The sequence below is a fragment of the Prionailurus bengalensis genome, chromosome E1 (assembly GCF_016509475.1).
Source record: "Prionailurus bengalensis isolate Pbe53 chromosome E1, Fcat_Pben_1.1_paternal_pri, whole genome shotgun sequence".
Classification (NCBI taxonomy): domain Eukaryota; kingdom Metazoa; phylum Chordata; class Mammalia; order Carnivora; family Felidae; genus Prionailurus; species Prionailurus bengalensis.
In genome coordinates, this window is record NC_057347.1 from 23,118,842 (window position 1) to 23,133,903 (window position 15,062).

Sequence of the window (15,062 nt, forward strand, 5' to 3'; positions counted from 1 at the left end):
GTATGAAAAACTGGCCAACCCAATGTATTAATCATTAACAAATGGAAGTGCAAGGGCTCCTCCAAGTACTTTCATATTGTTAAGGTAGTACAAGTATTTATATTGTAAAACTGATGGGTAGATTGATCTTCAAAGGACAGGACCACCAACCAATACATGCAGATTTTGTGTGTGTGGACAGAAGGTACCTTTGATATTCAGTTTTGCTGTATGGAAACAGAACAAATAAATTAATTTTTTTTTTTTTTTGGCAAGAGGTAAGTAAAAGATTCATTTTCTTCTAGAGGGAGAAAAGAAGTTGAAAGTAGATCTTCATTTGCAGTCCTCATCTGTATAAATTATTTATTTATTTATATATTTTTAATGTTTATTCTTGAGAGAGAGTGCAAGTAGGGGAGGGGCAGAGAGGGGAACAGAGGATCAGATACTGGGTTCTGTGCTGAAAGCAGAGTCCAATGCAGAGCTTGAACCCACGAACTGTGAGATTGTGACCTGAGGCGAAGTTGGATGCTTAACCGACTGAGCCACCCAGGCACCCTTTTTATTTTTTTATTTTATAGAGAGGGTGCAAGTGGGGGAGAGAGGCAGAGGGAGAGAATCTTAAGCAGGCTCCATACTTAGCATGGAGCCCAACTCGGGGCTCAATCCCAAGACTCTGGGATCATGATCTGAGCCAAAAACAAAGTCAGATGCTCAACCAACTGAGCCGCCCAGGTGCCCCGTACAAAATCTTCATAGTTGTTTGTCCATCTCCATTAGTATCTGGCTCTCTGATCATTTCACTGAATTCTTCATCTGTTAGTGTTTCTCTTAAGTTTGTCATGACATGACATAGTTCTGCCACACTGCTGTAACTATTGGCATCCTTGTCAAAGACTCGGAATACCTCATGAATTTCTTCTTTACTGTATGTATCTTTCTAACCATCAGAGTAAAAAATCCTGGGAAGTCAAGGGTGCTGTTACCATCAGCATCCATCTCATTGATCATATCCTGCAATTTGGGTTCTGTTGGGCTCTGACCCAATGACCTCATGGTGGTTCTAAGTTCCTTTGTTGTGATGGTGCCATCACCGTCTTTGTCAAATAGGGAGAAAGCTTCCTTGAACTCAGCAATCTGTTCTTTGATCAGCTGATCAACCATGGTGAGAGCGGAGGGTGGAAGAGCAGAGGGAGCCAGGGTGGCTGCCCCAGTGCAGGGGCTCTGACAGCAGGGGACGCCCCACTGCTGCTGCTAAGGTGTGGTGTGCACTCAATACTGAGTAAACCGGCTGTGCCTGTGAGGCTGCCAGCACCACTGCCCCACTCTCTAGGAGATTTTAGGATTTCTTATTTATCCTTTTTTTTTAAATTTTATTACTTTTTGACACAAGAAGATGATCCAGGCTCATCTTATACTTTGCCCTAGCTCTGGGAACCTGCCATTTCTCCAATGAGCCCTGGATCCCATTAGTGAAGGATGGTTTTGAAAACCCAGGATCTGGGTGCTTACAGTGCTCATTGCTATGGGAAGGGCATTACTTTTAGGTCTGAGCTCTTAGTGGACAAACTAGGAAATATATTGAAGTATGTATGTGTAAATGTGTGTATAAACTTGTATCTATTTCTATTATATCAATTTCACACATTTGTAGCAATTTCTACGTCATTGGTCTAGGTAAATGAAAAGCCAAAAATTTATACCAATACATTCAATTCCAAGTCAACACACAGTTATTTTAATCTTCCCTTTTTAAGTTTCTCTCCCTACTTTAGTAGTGAGAAATCTGGCTCCCATTAACCTCACTATGTTTACTTTGAACTGTCCCCTGTATGTAACAAATCTTCTGGCCATACTGGCTGTGTCTTTTGTCCTGGTCATATTGGCCTCAAGCATGTGGGTCATGCCCTCTGCCCCTGCCCTAGCTGAGTCCTCAGGTGAGCCCCCTAGTTCACAGTAAGAGAATGAATACATGAAGAAAAAAAAAAAAGAGAGAGAAAAGGGAATGAGCTATATATTACTTCTAAAATTTACACTGTGGTTCTAAAAGTAAAATAGTAAAAATATAGATGTTTCCATTTGCTATTTTATGCCTTGATGATTTCTATGCAGCTTTAAGTTTTTTTCAACTTTTAAGCACATTTTTTCTAGCTGCTATGCACAACTCCTAAGGTTTTTACTTTAAAAAATTCAACATTGGCTGTCAGACTTTTTTTTTTTAGCCATGTTTAAACTTTCCCCAGTTGTATATTTCTTAAAAAAAATTTTTTTTAGAGGCGCCTGGGTGGCTCAGGCGGTTAAGTGTCTGACTTCAGCTCAGGTCGTGATCTCGCGGCTTGTGAGTTCCAGCCCTGCATCAGGCTCTGTGCTGACAGCTCAGAGCCTGGAGTCTGCTTCAGATTCTGTGTCTCCTCCTCTCTCTGCCCCTCCCATGATCATGCTCTGTCTCTCTCTGTCTCTCAGTAATAAATAAATGTTAAAAAAATTTCAAAAAATTTAACGTTTATTTATATTTTAGAGAGACAGAGCACCAGTGGCAGGTGGGGGGGCAGAGCAAGAGGGAGACACAGAACCTGAAGCAGGCTCCAAGCTCTTAGCACAGAGCCTGATGTGGGGCTCGAACTCACAGACCGCAAGATCATGACCAGAGCCGAAGTTGGATGCTTAACTGACTGAGCCACCCAGGTGCCCCTACTTGTTTTATAATTAGACAGCTCTGATGAGTTTCATCATAAAAAAAAAAATCAAATATCGACACAAGAACTGGCCCATTTTGTTGTTTGTTCTTTTTTTTTTTTAAGCTTATTTATTTATTTTGAGAGGGAGAGGCAGATAGGGAGAGAGAATTCCAAGCAGGCTCCAAGATGTCAGCACAAAGCCTGATGCGGAGCTCGATCTCATGAAACCGTGAGATCATGACCTGAGTGGAAATCAGCAGTTGGACGCTTAACCGACTGAGCCACCCAGGTGTCCCTGTTGTTTGGTCTTGAGAAGACCATAAAGATTTATTTTTTCAACTCTTTGAAATTATTTTTTGGTTACTAACAAAACATGTACTTTTTATAAAAGTTGCAAACAGTGCTCAGGTGACAAAGTCAGAAGAGAGAATTCCTCTTCAAATTCCCATTCCTCCCTATAGCATCAGGATTACCTGGGAACTTGTTAGAAACACTGATTTGGGGGTGGGGCATTCCATCCTCCTGAATTAGAATTTCTGGGAATAGGATGAGGAAACTGTGTTTTAACAAGCCTTCCAGATTATTATTTTGCATGCTAAAGTTTCAGAAGGCCTGATGTGTAGTATAGCTTTGTAACTGGTGTGCTTATACAGTTGACCCTTGAACAACGTGAATTTGAACTGTGCAGATCTACTTACATGTGGGTTTTTTTTGGTACTGTACATATTATACATTAAATACGGTTCGGTACTGTACATATTTTCTATTTCTTATGATTTTTTTAAACAACATTTTCTCTAGCTTACTTTATTATAAGAATACAGTATATGATACATATAACAAACAAAATGTGTGTGAATCAACAGTTTATGTTCTCAGTCAGGCTTCGGGTCAGCAGTAGGCTATTGGTAGGAAAGTTTTGTAGAGTCAGAAGTTATACTTGGATGTTTGACTGCATGGAGGTCAGTGTCTCAAGACCTGCATTGTTCAAAGCGTCAGCCTTTGGGCTGCCTGTATGGGGCCTGAGGAGGTCTGAGCCCCAGGCTCATTGCTCCCAATATCAACAGTCTCATCATTTTAATCCAGTGTTGCATAAAGCTCGGAGATTTAGTGATGATGAATTATATATATGATTCTTGCACACAGATGTCATTGTTTATTCTTATTTTCAATCTTCTCTATATACTGAAATATTTTTGAAGGGCAGGAATCTAGCTTGTTTTGTTCTCGTGGTTTTCCTGATGACTACCACAACGTCGAACATGAAGTAGCCACTTAGTCATTGTTTGAGTGACAATAAACATCTGTTTCAGGAATCCAGAGAAAAGGAGATGGGTGCTCTTGCTGGGATAGTGAGGGAGGGTTTTATGGTGACATCTACACTGAACCTTGCAGGCTGCACTGAGTTTAGCTGGGAAGAGTTGAGAGGAGGGGCAGAGGTGCCACAAGAAAGCAAGGAAGCAAAAAAGGAACATGCTGTTTTTGAGGACTTGTGAAAATAGAGTATGCGAGTTTTATGTAATTGGCCTAGACATAGCATGCCATCGTCCCCTCCAAGACCCCAAAGACCAGAATGACCAGATGCTCAGTTAGAAAGGAACATCTCAGTGTCTATCCCTCATTTCTTTTCAGCTGCCATTGTCATGACCCAAAGCCTTGACTAGGAGACACTTAGTCCTCTGCCATCTGTACTGCTCTGTGGGTCTATGCTCTCCATTTCATTCTACTGAGCTGACGACTTGGCCAGCTAGAGAACCCGATGACATCACACACACTCCTCCTGGGTGTAGCACAGTTTCAACCCAACAACTTTTTGAGATTTTTCAATGAGGATTCACTGAAGCCAAAAAGTTGCTGTTGTGATCATTCAGTCATTGATTCTAGGGCTCAGTGGGCTGGTGTTAACTCAAAGGTGCTGAATCCAAACAGAATACAGTGAAGTGAAGAGAGCAACAGGAGAGATCATAAATGAGTCAAAATATAAGCTGGAACCCTGAGCATCTGTGTTTGCCTCTTCCACCTCCCCAAGTCCCATGGAAATGGCAGAAGAAATATGAAAATGAAAATAAGTTTGTAGTAGCAGAGGAAATCAGAAAAGGTAACATCAGCTGACCGTAAGATGAGACATTTCTGTTCTATATAAAGGACATGTGTCAGCTTGATGGCAAAATAAGGAGGCTGAAAAACTTGTTTCATCATACAGGTGAAGGAGATCATTGACAGAACATCTTCTCAGTGGCACCCTAGGTAACACAAAGGGCAGAGTCAGTGGATGTTGGGAAAAGAAACTACGACTTTGCCAGTCCCCGTTTCAGGACAGATGGGTGTGGGATTTGCCCCAGGATAAAGCTACAAGTACAGTTCTCTAAGTAAAGAAGGATATCTGCTTTGGGAGTCTTCCAGAGAGGACGATGGGCCCAAGAGAGAACTGGGCAGTACCCAGGACAACCTCTGGTCAAAGACAAGAAAGAAGTCCCACTGCCCCACCCCCTAGAAACAAAGCTCTCTGACAACCTCAGTGAAAGCCTGACCAGTCCCACTTCCTCCTCACCCACCCAAGCCAAGGCCCCCCATCATTGGAATCTGCATTAACAACCAGGGAACTAGGGATTTCCACTTAGGTTGAGAAAAGAGAAAGGCATCCCTGAAGGTGTGAAATTTACCAAGGCACAGGTCCACCAACTAACCTGCCTAGCTTTCTTCCTGCAGCTCCTAAAATGGTACCTTGAAGTGAGGTCCTTCCTAGGACCACCTGCATAAGAATCACCTGGAATGCTTGGTTAAATTGGGTACATCTATGCCCTACCTCTTATTCTCCAGTCATCTTCTGTCCACCCCTACTCCCAAATGATGGAGTAAAAGAAACTTTTCTACACTGAAGTCAAACCTTTAAAATGAGCTATTTTAGCAGAGAGGATAAGGAAAGACATAGTGTGAATGTGTATTTGATTGCTTTAGAGTGATAATAACTCCCAGCTTTAATCATTATCTCAGGGGCACCTGGGTGGCTCAGTCAGTTAAGCATCTGACTCTTGGTTTCAGCTCAGGTCATGATCTCATAGTTTATCAGTACGAGTCCGCATCGGGCTCTGCAGCAACAGTGTGGAGGCTGCTTGGGATTCTCTGTCTTCCTCTCTCTCTCTGCCCTTCACATGCTTGCTCTCTCTCTCTCTCAGAAAAATAAATAAACTTAAAAAAATCATTGTCTCAGGTTTCTTCTTCTAATAGTGATATTATTACAAAGGATATTTGGTTATCGATTAGTTTTTTTTCCCTATAGCTTTTTATGGCAAATCACCCAAAAAGTAAGCATAGGTTTTAAACTTTTTTGGAATCAAAAACTGTTTTATTGTTGTTTAGAATTCAGTGTTTTCTTCTGAATTTTGAGACAGTTGACCTAGATTTACTAATTACAAATATAAACATATATGCTTTAATGGATATGAATGTAAAATTGATATTCACTTCCAACTTTGAATGTTTGTCTTAATGTCCTTTACCTTTAAAGAGGAAATCTTTTAGGAAGTTATATCTACTGAGAGAAAACATCCAAAATGTAGAAATAAGGCAGGAAAAGGATGACTGCAGACAGCTCTTCCAATGTCATTTGGAACATTGTCCAAAAGGCCCACCCCAGGGTTCCTAAATCTGCAGGGTGAATGTCCTCTTGAGTGATGTTCTACTTACTATTGACGGGGCCCCAGACTTTGTGAAATTACATTAACATGCAAATATTTATCTAGCACAGATGTAAATGATTTTTGTCTAGTAGATAAGATAATCACCCAAATCACAGTTGTATTGTCTTACAGGATATTACCCTGTTTTTCCCTGACTTAACATTTTAGAATGCCATCCCCAGTTAATGATATAAGTCTCTGTTCCACAGATGACCTTTGGCTCCATTTTATGGTTCCCTCATTAAATAGGTTAAGTACATTTTGGACACATATTCAATCTATGTTTGAATGAGTGTGAATGTTTTTAGCTTTTAAAAAATTCTCTTATGTTTCATTTCAAAAAAGAACGCAGAATCCAGTTTTCAGCAATTCCTATAGTTTGTTTTTCCTCTTAAAGTTCAAGGAAAGCTACATTGGATACTCTTTATTAATGCATTGCTTTTTATAACCAGAGCAGAAAGAACAGTAATTGTTGCTTTTTAAAAAAATAGGCCAAGAAAATCCCAGGAGGTAGTTGGGACAGGAGAAGTGGAAATAGGGGTGGCTGGCACCTAGTATCCCTTCTCCTCAAGCAAGCTTCCTTTTTCTCAGGTCTGTATCATTAGTTCGACTTCAGGGACCTCACGCAATTCTGAACTCCCAAATCAAAGGGGTTGGCACAGACACGCTGCCCCTTCTTGGTGAGGAAGCTGGGGAGCAAGGTGGAGAAAAATTACAAACTAAGGGGGGTTCAGCAAATAGGAATGGGGAGCCCCATCCTCCCTGGCCCTGGGATCCCTCACTCAGCCCAGCCTGTCCTTTTCTTTCTCTGCTGCAGGGGCTCAGGGCACTTCCTCTCTGAGACCCTGCGTCTGCTGAGGTGCCTTAGTGACTCATGGGAGTCTCCTTGGGCAGCCTTTCTTCTGTTCTCTCCTTCTGTCTCCAGCCTCCCTCTTCAGGAACATCTCATACCTGATGCCCTGCAGGATCCTAATTAGGACACGTGCCTATCATGACCTGGCAGGATCCATAGGGTGGGTGGGACTTTTCTAGATACCTGTCCATCAGGCCCTCCCCTCCCAAGACATGGCTGGTGAGCTTGGTGCTTACATGACACCTGGCTGGGAGCACCCGCTGCTTGTTTCATAGTAATCTTCCATGAATCCACATCGGATTTTCCGTGGAGTGTAGTGGGTGCAGCAGTCAGAGGGACGGTGAAAGCCTGCAGCAAAGGGAAAGGGTCATTTAGGGACTGGGTCTCTTTTTGAGGAAGACTAGATCCTTTTCCCCTTTCCTCCAAAGTCCTGGGGAGGGTGAGAAGGCACAGGACTTCAAAGGGAACATTCTCTTCCTCGGCCAGCACTTGCTTCCCTCTCCTCGGGGCTGAGCTATGTGTCTGGGGGCACCCAGGCAGGGCCACAGCAGGGCCATGATCATTTCTGAAAGAAGAGGAAACTTCTGATGCCTGCAGGAGGCATTAGAGAGCACCTGCTGTCCCAGGGGATCCAACTCAGGAGACAGCTGGGCGGAATAGAGGTCACCCCTAAAATTCTATCCCGATCTTCCTTGGGATGTTCGCCACCTTCAGGATCTTTCCCCCCTTTCCCCCAACCCCCACCTCATAAATGAGGTGTTTTGAAGCCACCGGGAAGACCTGTGCAGCTGCTGCTTTTAAACATAAGCTATAATATAACATATACTTTTACCTTGCAGATGTATCGAGGTTTCATGCGGACGTATTGCCACCATGGGTTCTATTTGGGAGAAACAAGGGAAGAGAAGTCACACAGGTAGCATTGCCTCAGTATCTCCACCAGTCTCATTCCTCAGCCCCATCCCCTGGTAGGGAGGTGATGATGCTGGACCACTGGACACTGTCTGGATTCTAGGTCTGCCTCAGGGCCCATTGTCTCTCTTAGGGCCCTGAGATGTTTCAGAAAACTCTTGAAATTGTTTGGGATGTGAAATCATCCTGTTGACTTTGAAATACAAAAAGCAAACCGAGGGGCGCCTGGGTGGCTCAGTCGGTTAAGCGGCCGACTTCGGCTCAGGTCATGATCTCGCGGTCTGTGAGTTCGAGCCCCGCGCTGGGCTCTGTGCTGACAGCTCAGAGCCTGGAGCCTGTTTCAGATTCTGTGTCTCCCTCTCTCTGACCCTCCCCCGTTCATGCTCTGTCTCTCTCTGTCTCAAAAATAAATAAACGTTTAAAAAAATTTCAAAAAGCAAACCGTAAATCCCAAATGAATAAATCAGTTGAATTAGCTACATAATGTGATACAGCCCACAATACTTTCTGTACATTTCCGGAATCCACAGGGCTCAGGAAACAGAAACATTTTTTATTAACTGATTTGGTGGCACAGTGCCACCCAGGGTGAAGAGAAGCTATTTATAATCTTTATTTATTCCATTAGCATAAATATTTGTATGTGTTTGCTGCAAAAGTACTACTATGTTTGAAGTACACTTCCCCAGCTCTGCCAGGGATGTTAAGTAATGTCCAGGTATATGTTGCCTTTTAAAAAATGATACTTATTGCATTGCAAATGTGAAATATACATAATAAACATTTATAATTTTAAGCATTTTTAAAAGTGCACAGTTCAGTGGCATTAAGCATATTCACATATTGGGCAACCATGACCGCAATCCATCCACAGAATGGTTTTCATCTTGCAAAACTGAAACTCCTTACTATGAAGCAATAACTCCCATTTTTCCTCCCCCTGAGCCCCAGGCCACTACCATTCTTTCTGTTCCTGAATTTGACTACTTTGAGTACCTCGTATGAGTGGAGTCATACAGTATTTGTCCTTTTGTGACTGGTATATCTCACTTAACATAATGTCTTCAATGTTCATCCATTTTTTAGCCTTTATAAGGCTGAATAATGTTTTGTTGTATGTATATACCCCATTAAAAAAATCTCTTCATTTGTTGACGGACACTTGGGCTGCTCTTACCTTTTGACTGTAATGAATAATGCTGTTATTAGCATGGGTTTACACATATCTCTTCATGTACCTGCTTCCAGTTCTTTTGGGTATAATTTCAGAGTGGGATTGTTACATCATATTCTATTACTACTTAATTTATTTTTAATTTAAAAGTTTATTTATTTTGAGGAGAGAGCATGTGAGGAGGGAGGTGCAGAGAGAGAGAGAGAGAGAGAGAGAGAGAGAGGGAGAGAAAGAGAGAGGGAGAGAAAGACCGAGAAAGAGAGAGACAGACAGACAGACAATCCCAAGCAAGTTTCATGCTGTCAGTGCAGAGCCCGACTGGGGGCTCAATCTCATGAACCGTGAGATCATGACCTGAGCCAAAACCAACAATTGGATAGTCAACCAACTGAGCCACCCAGGTGCCCCTATATTACCTTTTTAAAAATGGAGTAGTTCTGCATTCCAAAACACATCCAGCGCCAAAGTTTTTGATTAGGGATTGTGGACCTGCATTTTGCTAACTAGTCAAACCCAACCACACTTTTAGCTTATTTCTTATATAGTTACATATGAATTCTATTTAAGGAGGTATGCACTGAGGCATGCATGAATTCTATTTAAGGAGGTATACTTGATATGTTTGCTATGAGGTGTGTGGTGCTTGCAAAATAAAATCTTCAGTGGCCTTGTCTTTCCATAGCAGCCTCCTAACTAGCTCAGACCCTCATTCTACCACCTAATAGTTGTGTAATCTTGAGCAAGTTGTCTAAATTTCTTATGCCTCAGTTTTCTCAACTGTAAAATCAGAATGATGATAATAATATATGCAAAACTATACAAGTTGTCGATAGTCTACCCCACAGGGTTGTTAGGGGGATCTAATGTATTAAGTCCGTAAGACACTTAGAACAGTGCCTGCTTGCATATAGGAAGCACTAGATACTTATTTGTTAAATACATAGAATGGTTAGGTGACTTGGGTGAGTCACTTTCCTGGCTTGTCCCATTTCCTCTTCAAAATGATAGTTTTACACTAGATGGTATGTAATCCTTCTAACATTGTAGAATTCTATGCTTCTTTCTACAAATTTACAATTTCACTACACTTCTTTTGATTTAGCACTTAACCACCCTAGTTCAGCTAAGAGAAGGTATCAAATAATTCTGGTCATGAAAAGGGAGAGGATTATTTTCCTTAGGGGGACCAGTCATTTGTACAGTTTTTCCCAGAGACCAAAGGCTGCAGAGGGAGGTCCACACCCTACTGCTGCTGCTTTTAAACAAGTGGCAAATTCACATCTGCATCTGGGACAGGGAGCAGTCACAGGAGGACAAAGGTGTCCTTTTGTGTCTCCTCTCCAGATTGCAAGTTACCATGGAGCTTATCACCAGTGAGAAGGCTCATTGAACTCACCATGAAGGGCCTGGACCTGGGCTCCAAAGGCAGTAGCAACAATGAGGAAGGGGAGGGCAGCTGCGAAGACCTTCATTTTCCCAGTGGAAGGTGAAGCTGGTCTGGGGACTCCTGGCACTGTGCTCTCTGATTCCCTGGGATCCCAGTTCTGCTCTTGTATTTATAAGAGAGGAGGATCAGGAAGTCACAGGGCAGAGGGTCAGAATTCTATTCTTTGGTTATACAATAGACAACATGCTATTTCTGAAAAACGGAACAAGGCTGAGAATGCAATAGGAAGTAGAGGGCAAAAGTGCCTTCATGCTTTCCCAACTGCCCAGTGGATACAGGCACAGAGAGTGACTATTTCATGAAGGACTCTTCCTCCAGGAAATTCATTTCATCCTTGATGTTGCAGTGTTTTCCTCAGGAGTTAAGTACCTTCAAGTGCACAAATAGTTGGTAAACTGGTCATGAGATTCCTTATGCAGACTCCTGATCCTTGACCCTTCTCTTTGTTTCATGCCCCATATCCAAGCCATTCATAAACACAGTTGATTCTACTTTCAAAAACATATCCAGAATCTCATTATTCCTCAGCACCTCCTCTCTCTCCACCTGGTCCAGGCTACCCTTGTCTCTCACAGAGATTCTTGCAAAAGCTTCCAACTTGTCTCTTTAATGACTTTGTGCCCTTCAGGTCATTCTCAGCAATGCAGCTGTAGTGACCCTGTTAAAGTGTCAATCAACTCTGGTATCCTGTTCAAAACCCTCCAATGGCTTAAAAAAAAAGTATTTACTTTTGAGAGAGAGAGAGAGAGAGAGAGAGAGAGAGGCAGAGAGAGGGGGAGACAGAATCCTATGCAGGCTTCTCACTGTCAGCACAGAGCCCAATGTGGGGCTCAAACCCAAGAACTGTGAGGTCATGAACTGAGCCCAGACCAAGAGTTAGACACTTAACTGACTGAGTCATCCCAGTGCCTCCTGTTTTTTAAAAAAGTGTTTATACTTTATTTATTTAGTTTTTAATGTTATTTTTGAGAGAGAGAGCCTCCAATGGCTTTTTAATCCCACTCAGTGTAAACCCCAATCCTTTTAATAATCTGCAAGCTCCTGTGTGATATGTAGTTTGTAGTCGTGACCCAGTGTGAGAAGTGAGATGATTCATTTTCAGAAATACCAAATAAGAGCTGTTCTGTCTTGTTAAAATAGGTTTATAACCTATTGGAAATATGTACGAACCCAACCCCCCACCCCCAACAATGGAGCCCCACACCCTTAGACACTTCACTTCCTGGTTCTTCTTCCCCTCTCCATTTCACAGGCTTATTTTCGTGGGCTTTGCAATGAGCATGTGCCAAAGAACTGAAGTCTCTGTGTCACCTCAAGGAATGTGCATTTGTTCCAATCAGACTACTTTTTGCCTTACATGGGCATAGGCAACTTTGGGTAAGGATGTAGCCTCTGTATACTCAGCCAATGAGGAACCAGGGGAGGGACTTGCCTCTGTATACTCAGCCAATGAGGAACCAGGAGAGGGACTTGCATGCTAGGAGATAAATTGCCTGCTGTAACCGACCCTGGTGTGCCTATCCATCAGACACCGGCTCTTGCAAGAACGTTGATTAAAGCCTTGCTTCACTGTGCTCTGAGTCTCTGTGTCCCTCCTTTGATTGGGTCAGTGGGCTTATTTCTCACACCCAGGCAGCCCCGGGTTGGCACACAAGCATTGGCTCTTTTGGATGATGAAACTGAGAGGTGAGAGGCAGAGGATTAGGAGTGAAACCTCCCTTCAGCTATCCTCCTCATGGAATCCTGTAAACTTCTAGATTAGGGCCAGTCTCCTTTCTGAGGGATTGTCCTCTATTCCCCAGGACCCCAGACAGTGTCTTCTTCAGTGATTCGTGTGCCCCTCAGCTGACTCCCCTCTTCATCTTCTCCCTCCCAGACTCAGGCCCTCTCTACCCACTGGGATAGGCACCCACACCCATCTCCCTGTGGGTCCAGCCCAGGCCAGAAGGCCACAGCCTCTCCCTGTGTCTGTATACTTGGCAGGTGTTCAGAAGTCTACGCCTCCCCCTGGAAAGTACCCACTCAAGCCTTGCTGGCTTCTTATCACCACGGAAGGTTAACTGCTTCAAGGCAGAAAGGACAGGTCTTAAAAGAGCGTGTCACAGACCATGTGGGATTTTCTGAGAGACAGAAGAGAGACCATAGGTGCAACCTTTGCTTCTGCCCAGAGAAGGGTGGTGTGAGGCTGGGCCATGTCCACTAGGAGACCTGGACCTTCTTCTCTGTTTGTGACAGGATGGGGATGGAGGAAAGAGGAGGCAGCAGCATACCATGGGGAGGGGATGGCCTGGCCCCCTTCTGGATGCCTATTCCTCCTTCTATTTTTAAGTTTATCTTTTTCTTTTTTGTTAAGTTTGTTTATTTTTGAGAGACAGAGAGAGAGAGAGAGAGAGAGAGAGAACCAGAGGGGGAGGTGCAGAGCGGGTGGTGGAAAGATCTGAACTGGGCTCTGTGCTGACAGCAGAGAGCCCCATGTGGGGCTCGAGCTCATGAGAACTGTAAGATCATGATCCGAGCCGAAGTCGGATGCTCAACCGACTGAGCCACCCAGGAGCCCCTAAATTAGTCTTTTTCTAATACCTCTCTTCCTTCTGTACTAACCCCTCCTGTCCACTCCTTCCCTCAAACCCTCCCAAAGGCTGGACTATGCCTCTGTGGGCACCCAGGGCAGGCCACAACAGGGCAGACCTGTCCTCCATGCACAAGGAAGCAGTCACTACCATTTCCCAATCCCTCCAGGCCTCAGGAAGATGCTGGATTGGGAAGGGGAGGTTTGTCTGTATCCACCCAGCACAGCAAAGCATTCACCGTGAAGCAGGAAGACCAGGTTTGTCTTTGTTTCTGCTTCTGAAAGCTGTGTGGCCCTAGAGAGGACACTTACCCTTGGTGGGCCTCTGTCCTTGAAACTGTGAATCACACCAGACGGGGCATTGCATTGAGTATCAGGTGTTGGTCCATGTCTATTGACATAACTAATTGCTAAAATTCCCAACCTTTGCACAATACAGGCAGATGTTACCAGTATTACCCTGTTACAGACAAAGGGCCTGATGAGCCTTTGGAAGTGTAAATGGCTCATGGAAGGTCACAAGCTGGTCAGTGACAGAGCATCCAGAATGGAAGCTCCCTGAAAGCATGTTTGGAAAACGGGTGGCACAGAAGAGGCTCTGAACGAAATCATTGACCAGGTGTATAAACAAATGAATGATTGCTTGATCAATGAATAAGCCAGGAACCTAAATCTGTCTGACTCTAAAGCCTATAATTGTCTTCTTATGTCTTATCTATACAGTAGTAGTTATTTTAATAATAGTTGCCATTTATTAATTCCTTACTATGGGCAGGGATATAACTAGGGTGTGGTGAGTGGAGCACTGGTTTTGGGCACAAAAGAGGGCACCAAGAAAATTCGATACATCAAGATAAGTAATATTAAAAAATTTTAATGTTTGTTTATTTTTTTTTTAAATATTTTTTTTCAACGTTTATTTATTTTTGGGACAGAGAGAGACAGAGCATGAACGGGGGAGGGGCAGAGAGAGAGGGAGACACAGAATTGGAAACAGGCTCCAGGCTCCGAGCCATCAGCCCAGAGCCTGATGCGGGGCTCGAACTCACAGACTGCGAGATCGTGACCTGGCTGAAGTCGGATGCTTAACCGACTGCGCCACCCAGGCGCCCCAATGTTTGTTTATTTTTGAGAGAGAGACAGAGTGCGAGCGGGGAAGGGGCAGAGAGAGAGAGAGAGAGAGAGGGAGACACAGAATCTTTAGCAGGCTCCAGGCTCCTAGCTGTCAGCACGGAGCCCAACGCGGGGCTTGAACCCACGAACTGTGAGATCCTGATGTAAGCCAAACCCAAGAGTCGAATGTGTAACCGACTCTGCCACCCCAGTGCCCTGAGATAAATAATATTTTAATAAGATATTTTAAAAATGAATTTGCCAAAGAATCCACAGCGAATACAAAATCAGTTTTGAATAAAGACAGGATTATTAACAGTGCTGTGCTACAGCACACTGGAACCTGAGGCAAAAGAAAAATTAGTGGGAGCTTCCTGTTAGAATATTCACCCACCCATCCATCCATTAACAGACTGAGACACCCAGGCTCAGTATTAACTAAGTGCCCTCTGTGTGTTCAGCCTTCTGCTTGGCACCAAGAATACCACGGAGGGCCAAAAGATCATGTCCCTGTTCTCCTGGAGACCTATGTTAAATAAATAATCACACAAATAGACATATACTTACACATTGTAATAAGCAACACTTTGAAAGGAATATATTGCTTCTCTAAGAAGAGAACTTATGAACTTAGAGCTAAAAAATGAGCAACGTTAA

At 43.5% G+C, this 15,062-nt stretch overlaps 1 protein-coding gene and 1 pseudogene across 1 annotated transcript; both read right to left on the reverse strand.

Annotated features, from left to right (window-relative positions):
* Window positions 1-679: 679 nt before the first annotated feature.
* On the reverse strand, window positions 680-1,826 carry LOC122485247 (annotated as a pseudogene).
* A 4,920-nt stretch (window positions 1,827-6,746) lies between these two features.
* Window positions 6,747-10,828, reverse strand: LOC122485249 (C-C motif chemokine 23-like). The gene is made up of 4 exons (XM_043583743.1): window positions 10,673-10,828; window positions 8,023-8,070; window positions 7,427-7,538; window positions 6,747-7,026 (listed from the first exon to the last, which is right to left on the reverse strand). Exons 1-4 carry the CDS (start codon window positions 10,746-10,748, stop codon window positions 6,939-6,941), a joined length of 324 nt encoding a protein of 107 aa, XP_043439678.1. The 5' UTR covers window positions 10,749-10,828; the 3' UTR covers window positions 6,747-6,938.
* Between the last annotated feature and the right edge of the window lie 4,234 nt (window positions 10,829-15,062).

What these genes read in the sequence shown, in the direction of transcription:
- LOC122485249 (XM_043583743.1), bottom strand. Translation starts at nt 10,748, where the DNA reads ATGAAGGTCTTCGCAGCTGCCCTCCCCTTCCTCATTGTTGCTACTGCC. An exon ending in CCAGGTCCAGGCCCTTCATG is followed by an intron (nt 8,071 to 10,672) that starts GTGAGTTCAATG and finishes TCTCCCAAATAG; the next exon opens with AACCCATGGTGGCAATACGT. An exon ending in TGCTCCCAGCCAGGTGTCAT is followed by an intron (nt 7,027 to 7,426) that starts GTAAGCACCAAG and finishes CTTGCTCCCCAG; the next exon opens with CTTCCTCACCAAGAAGGGGC.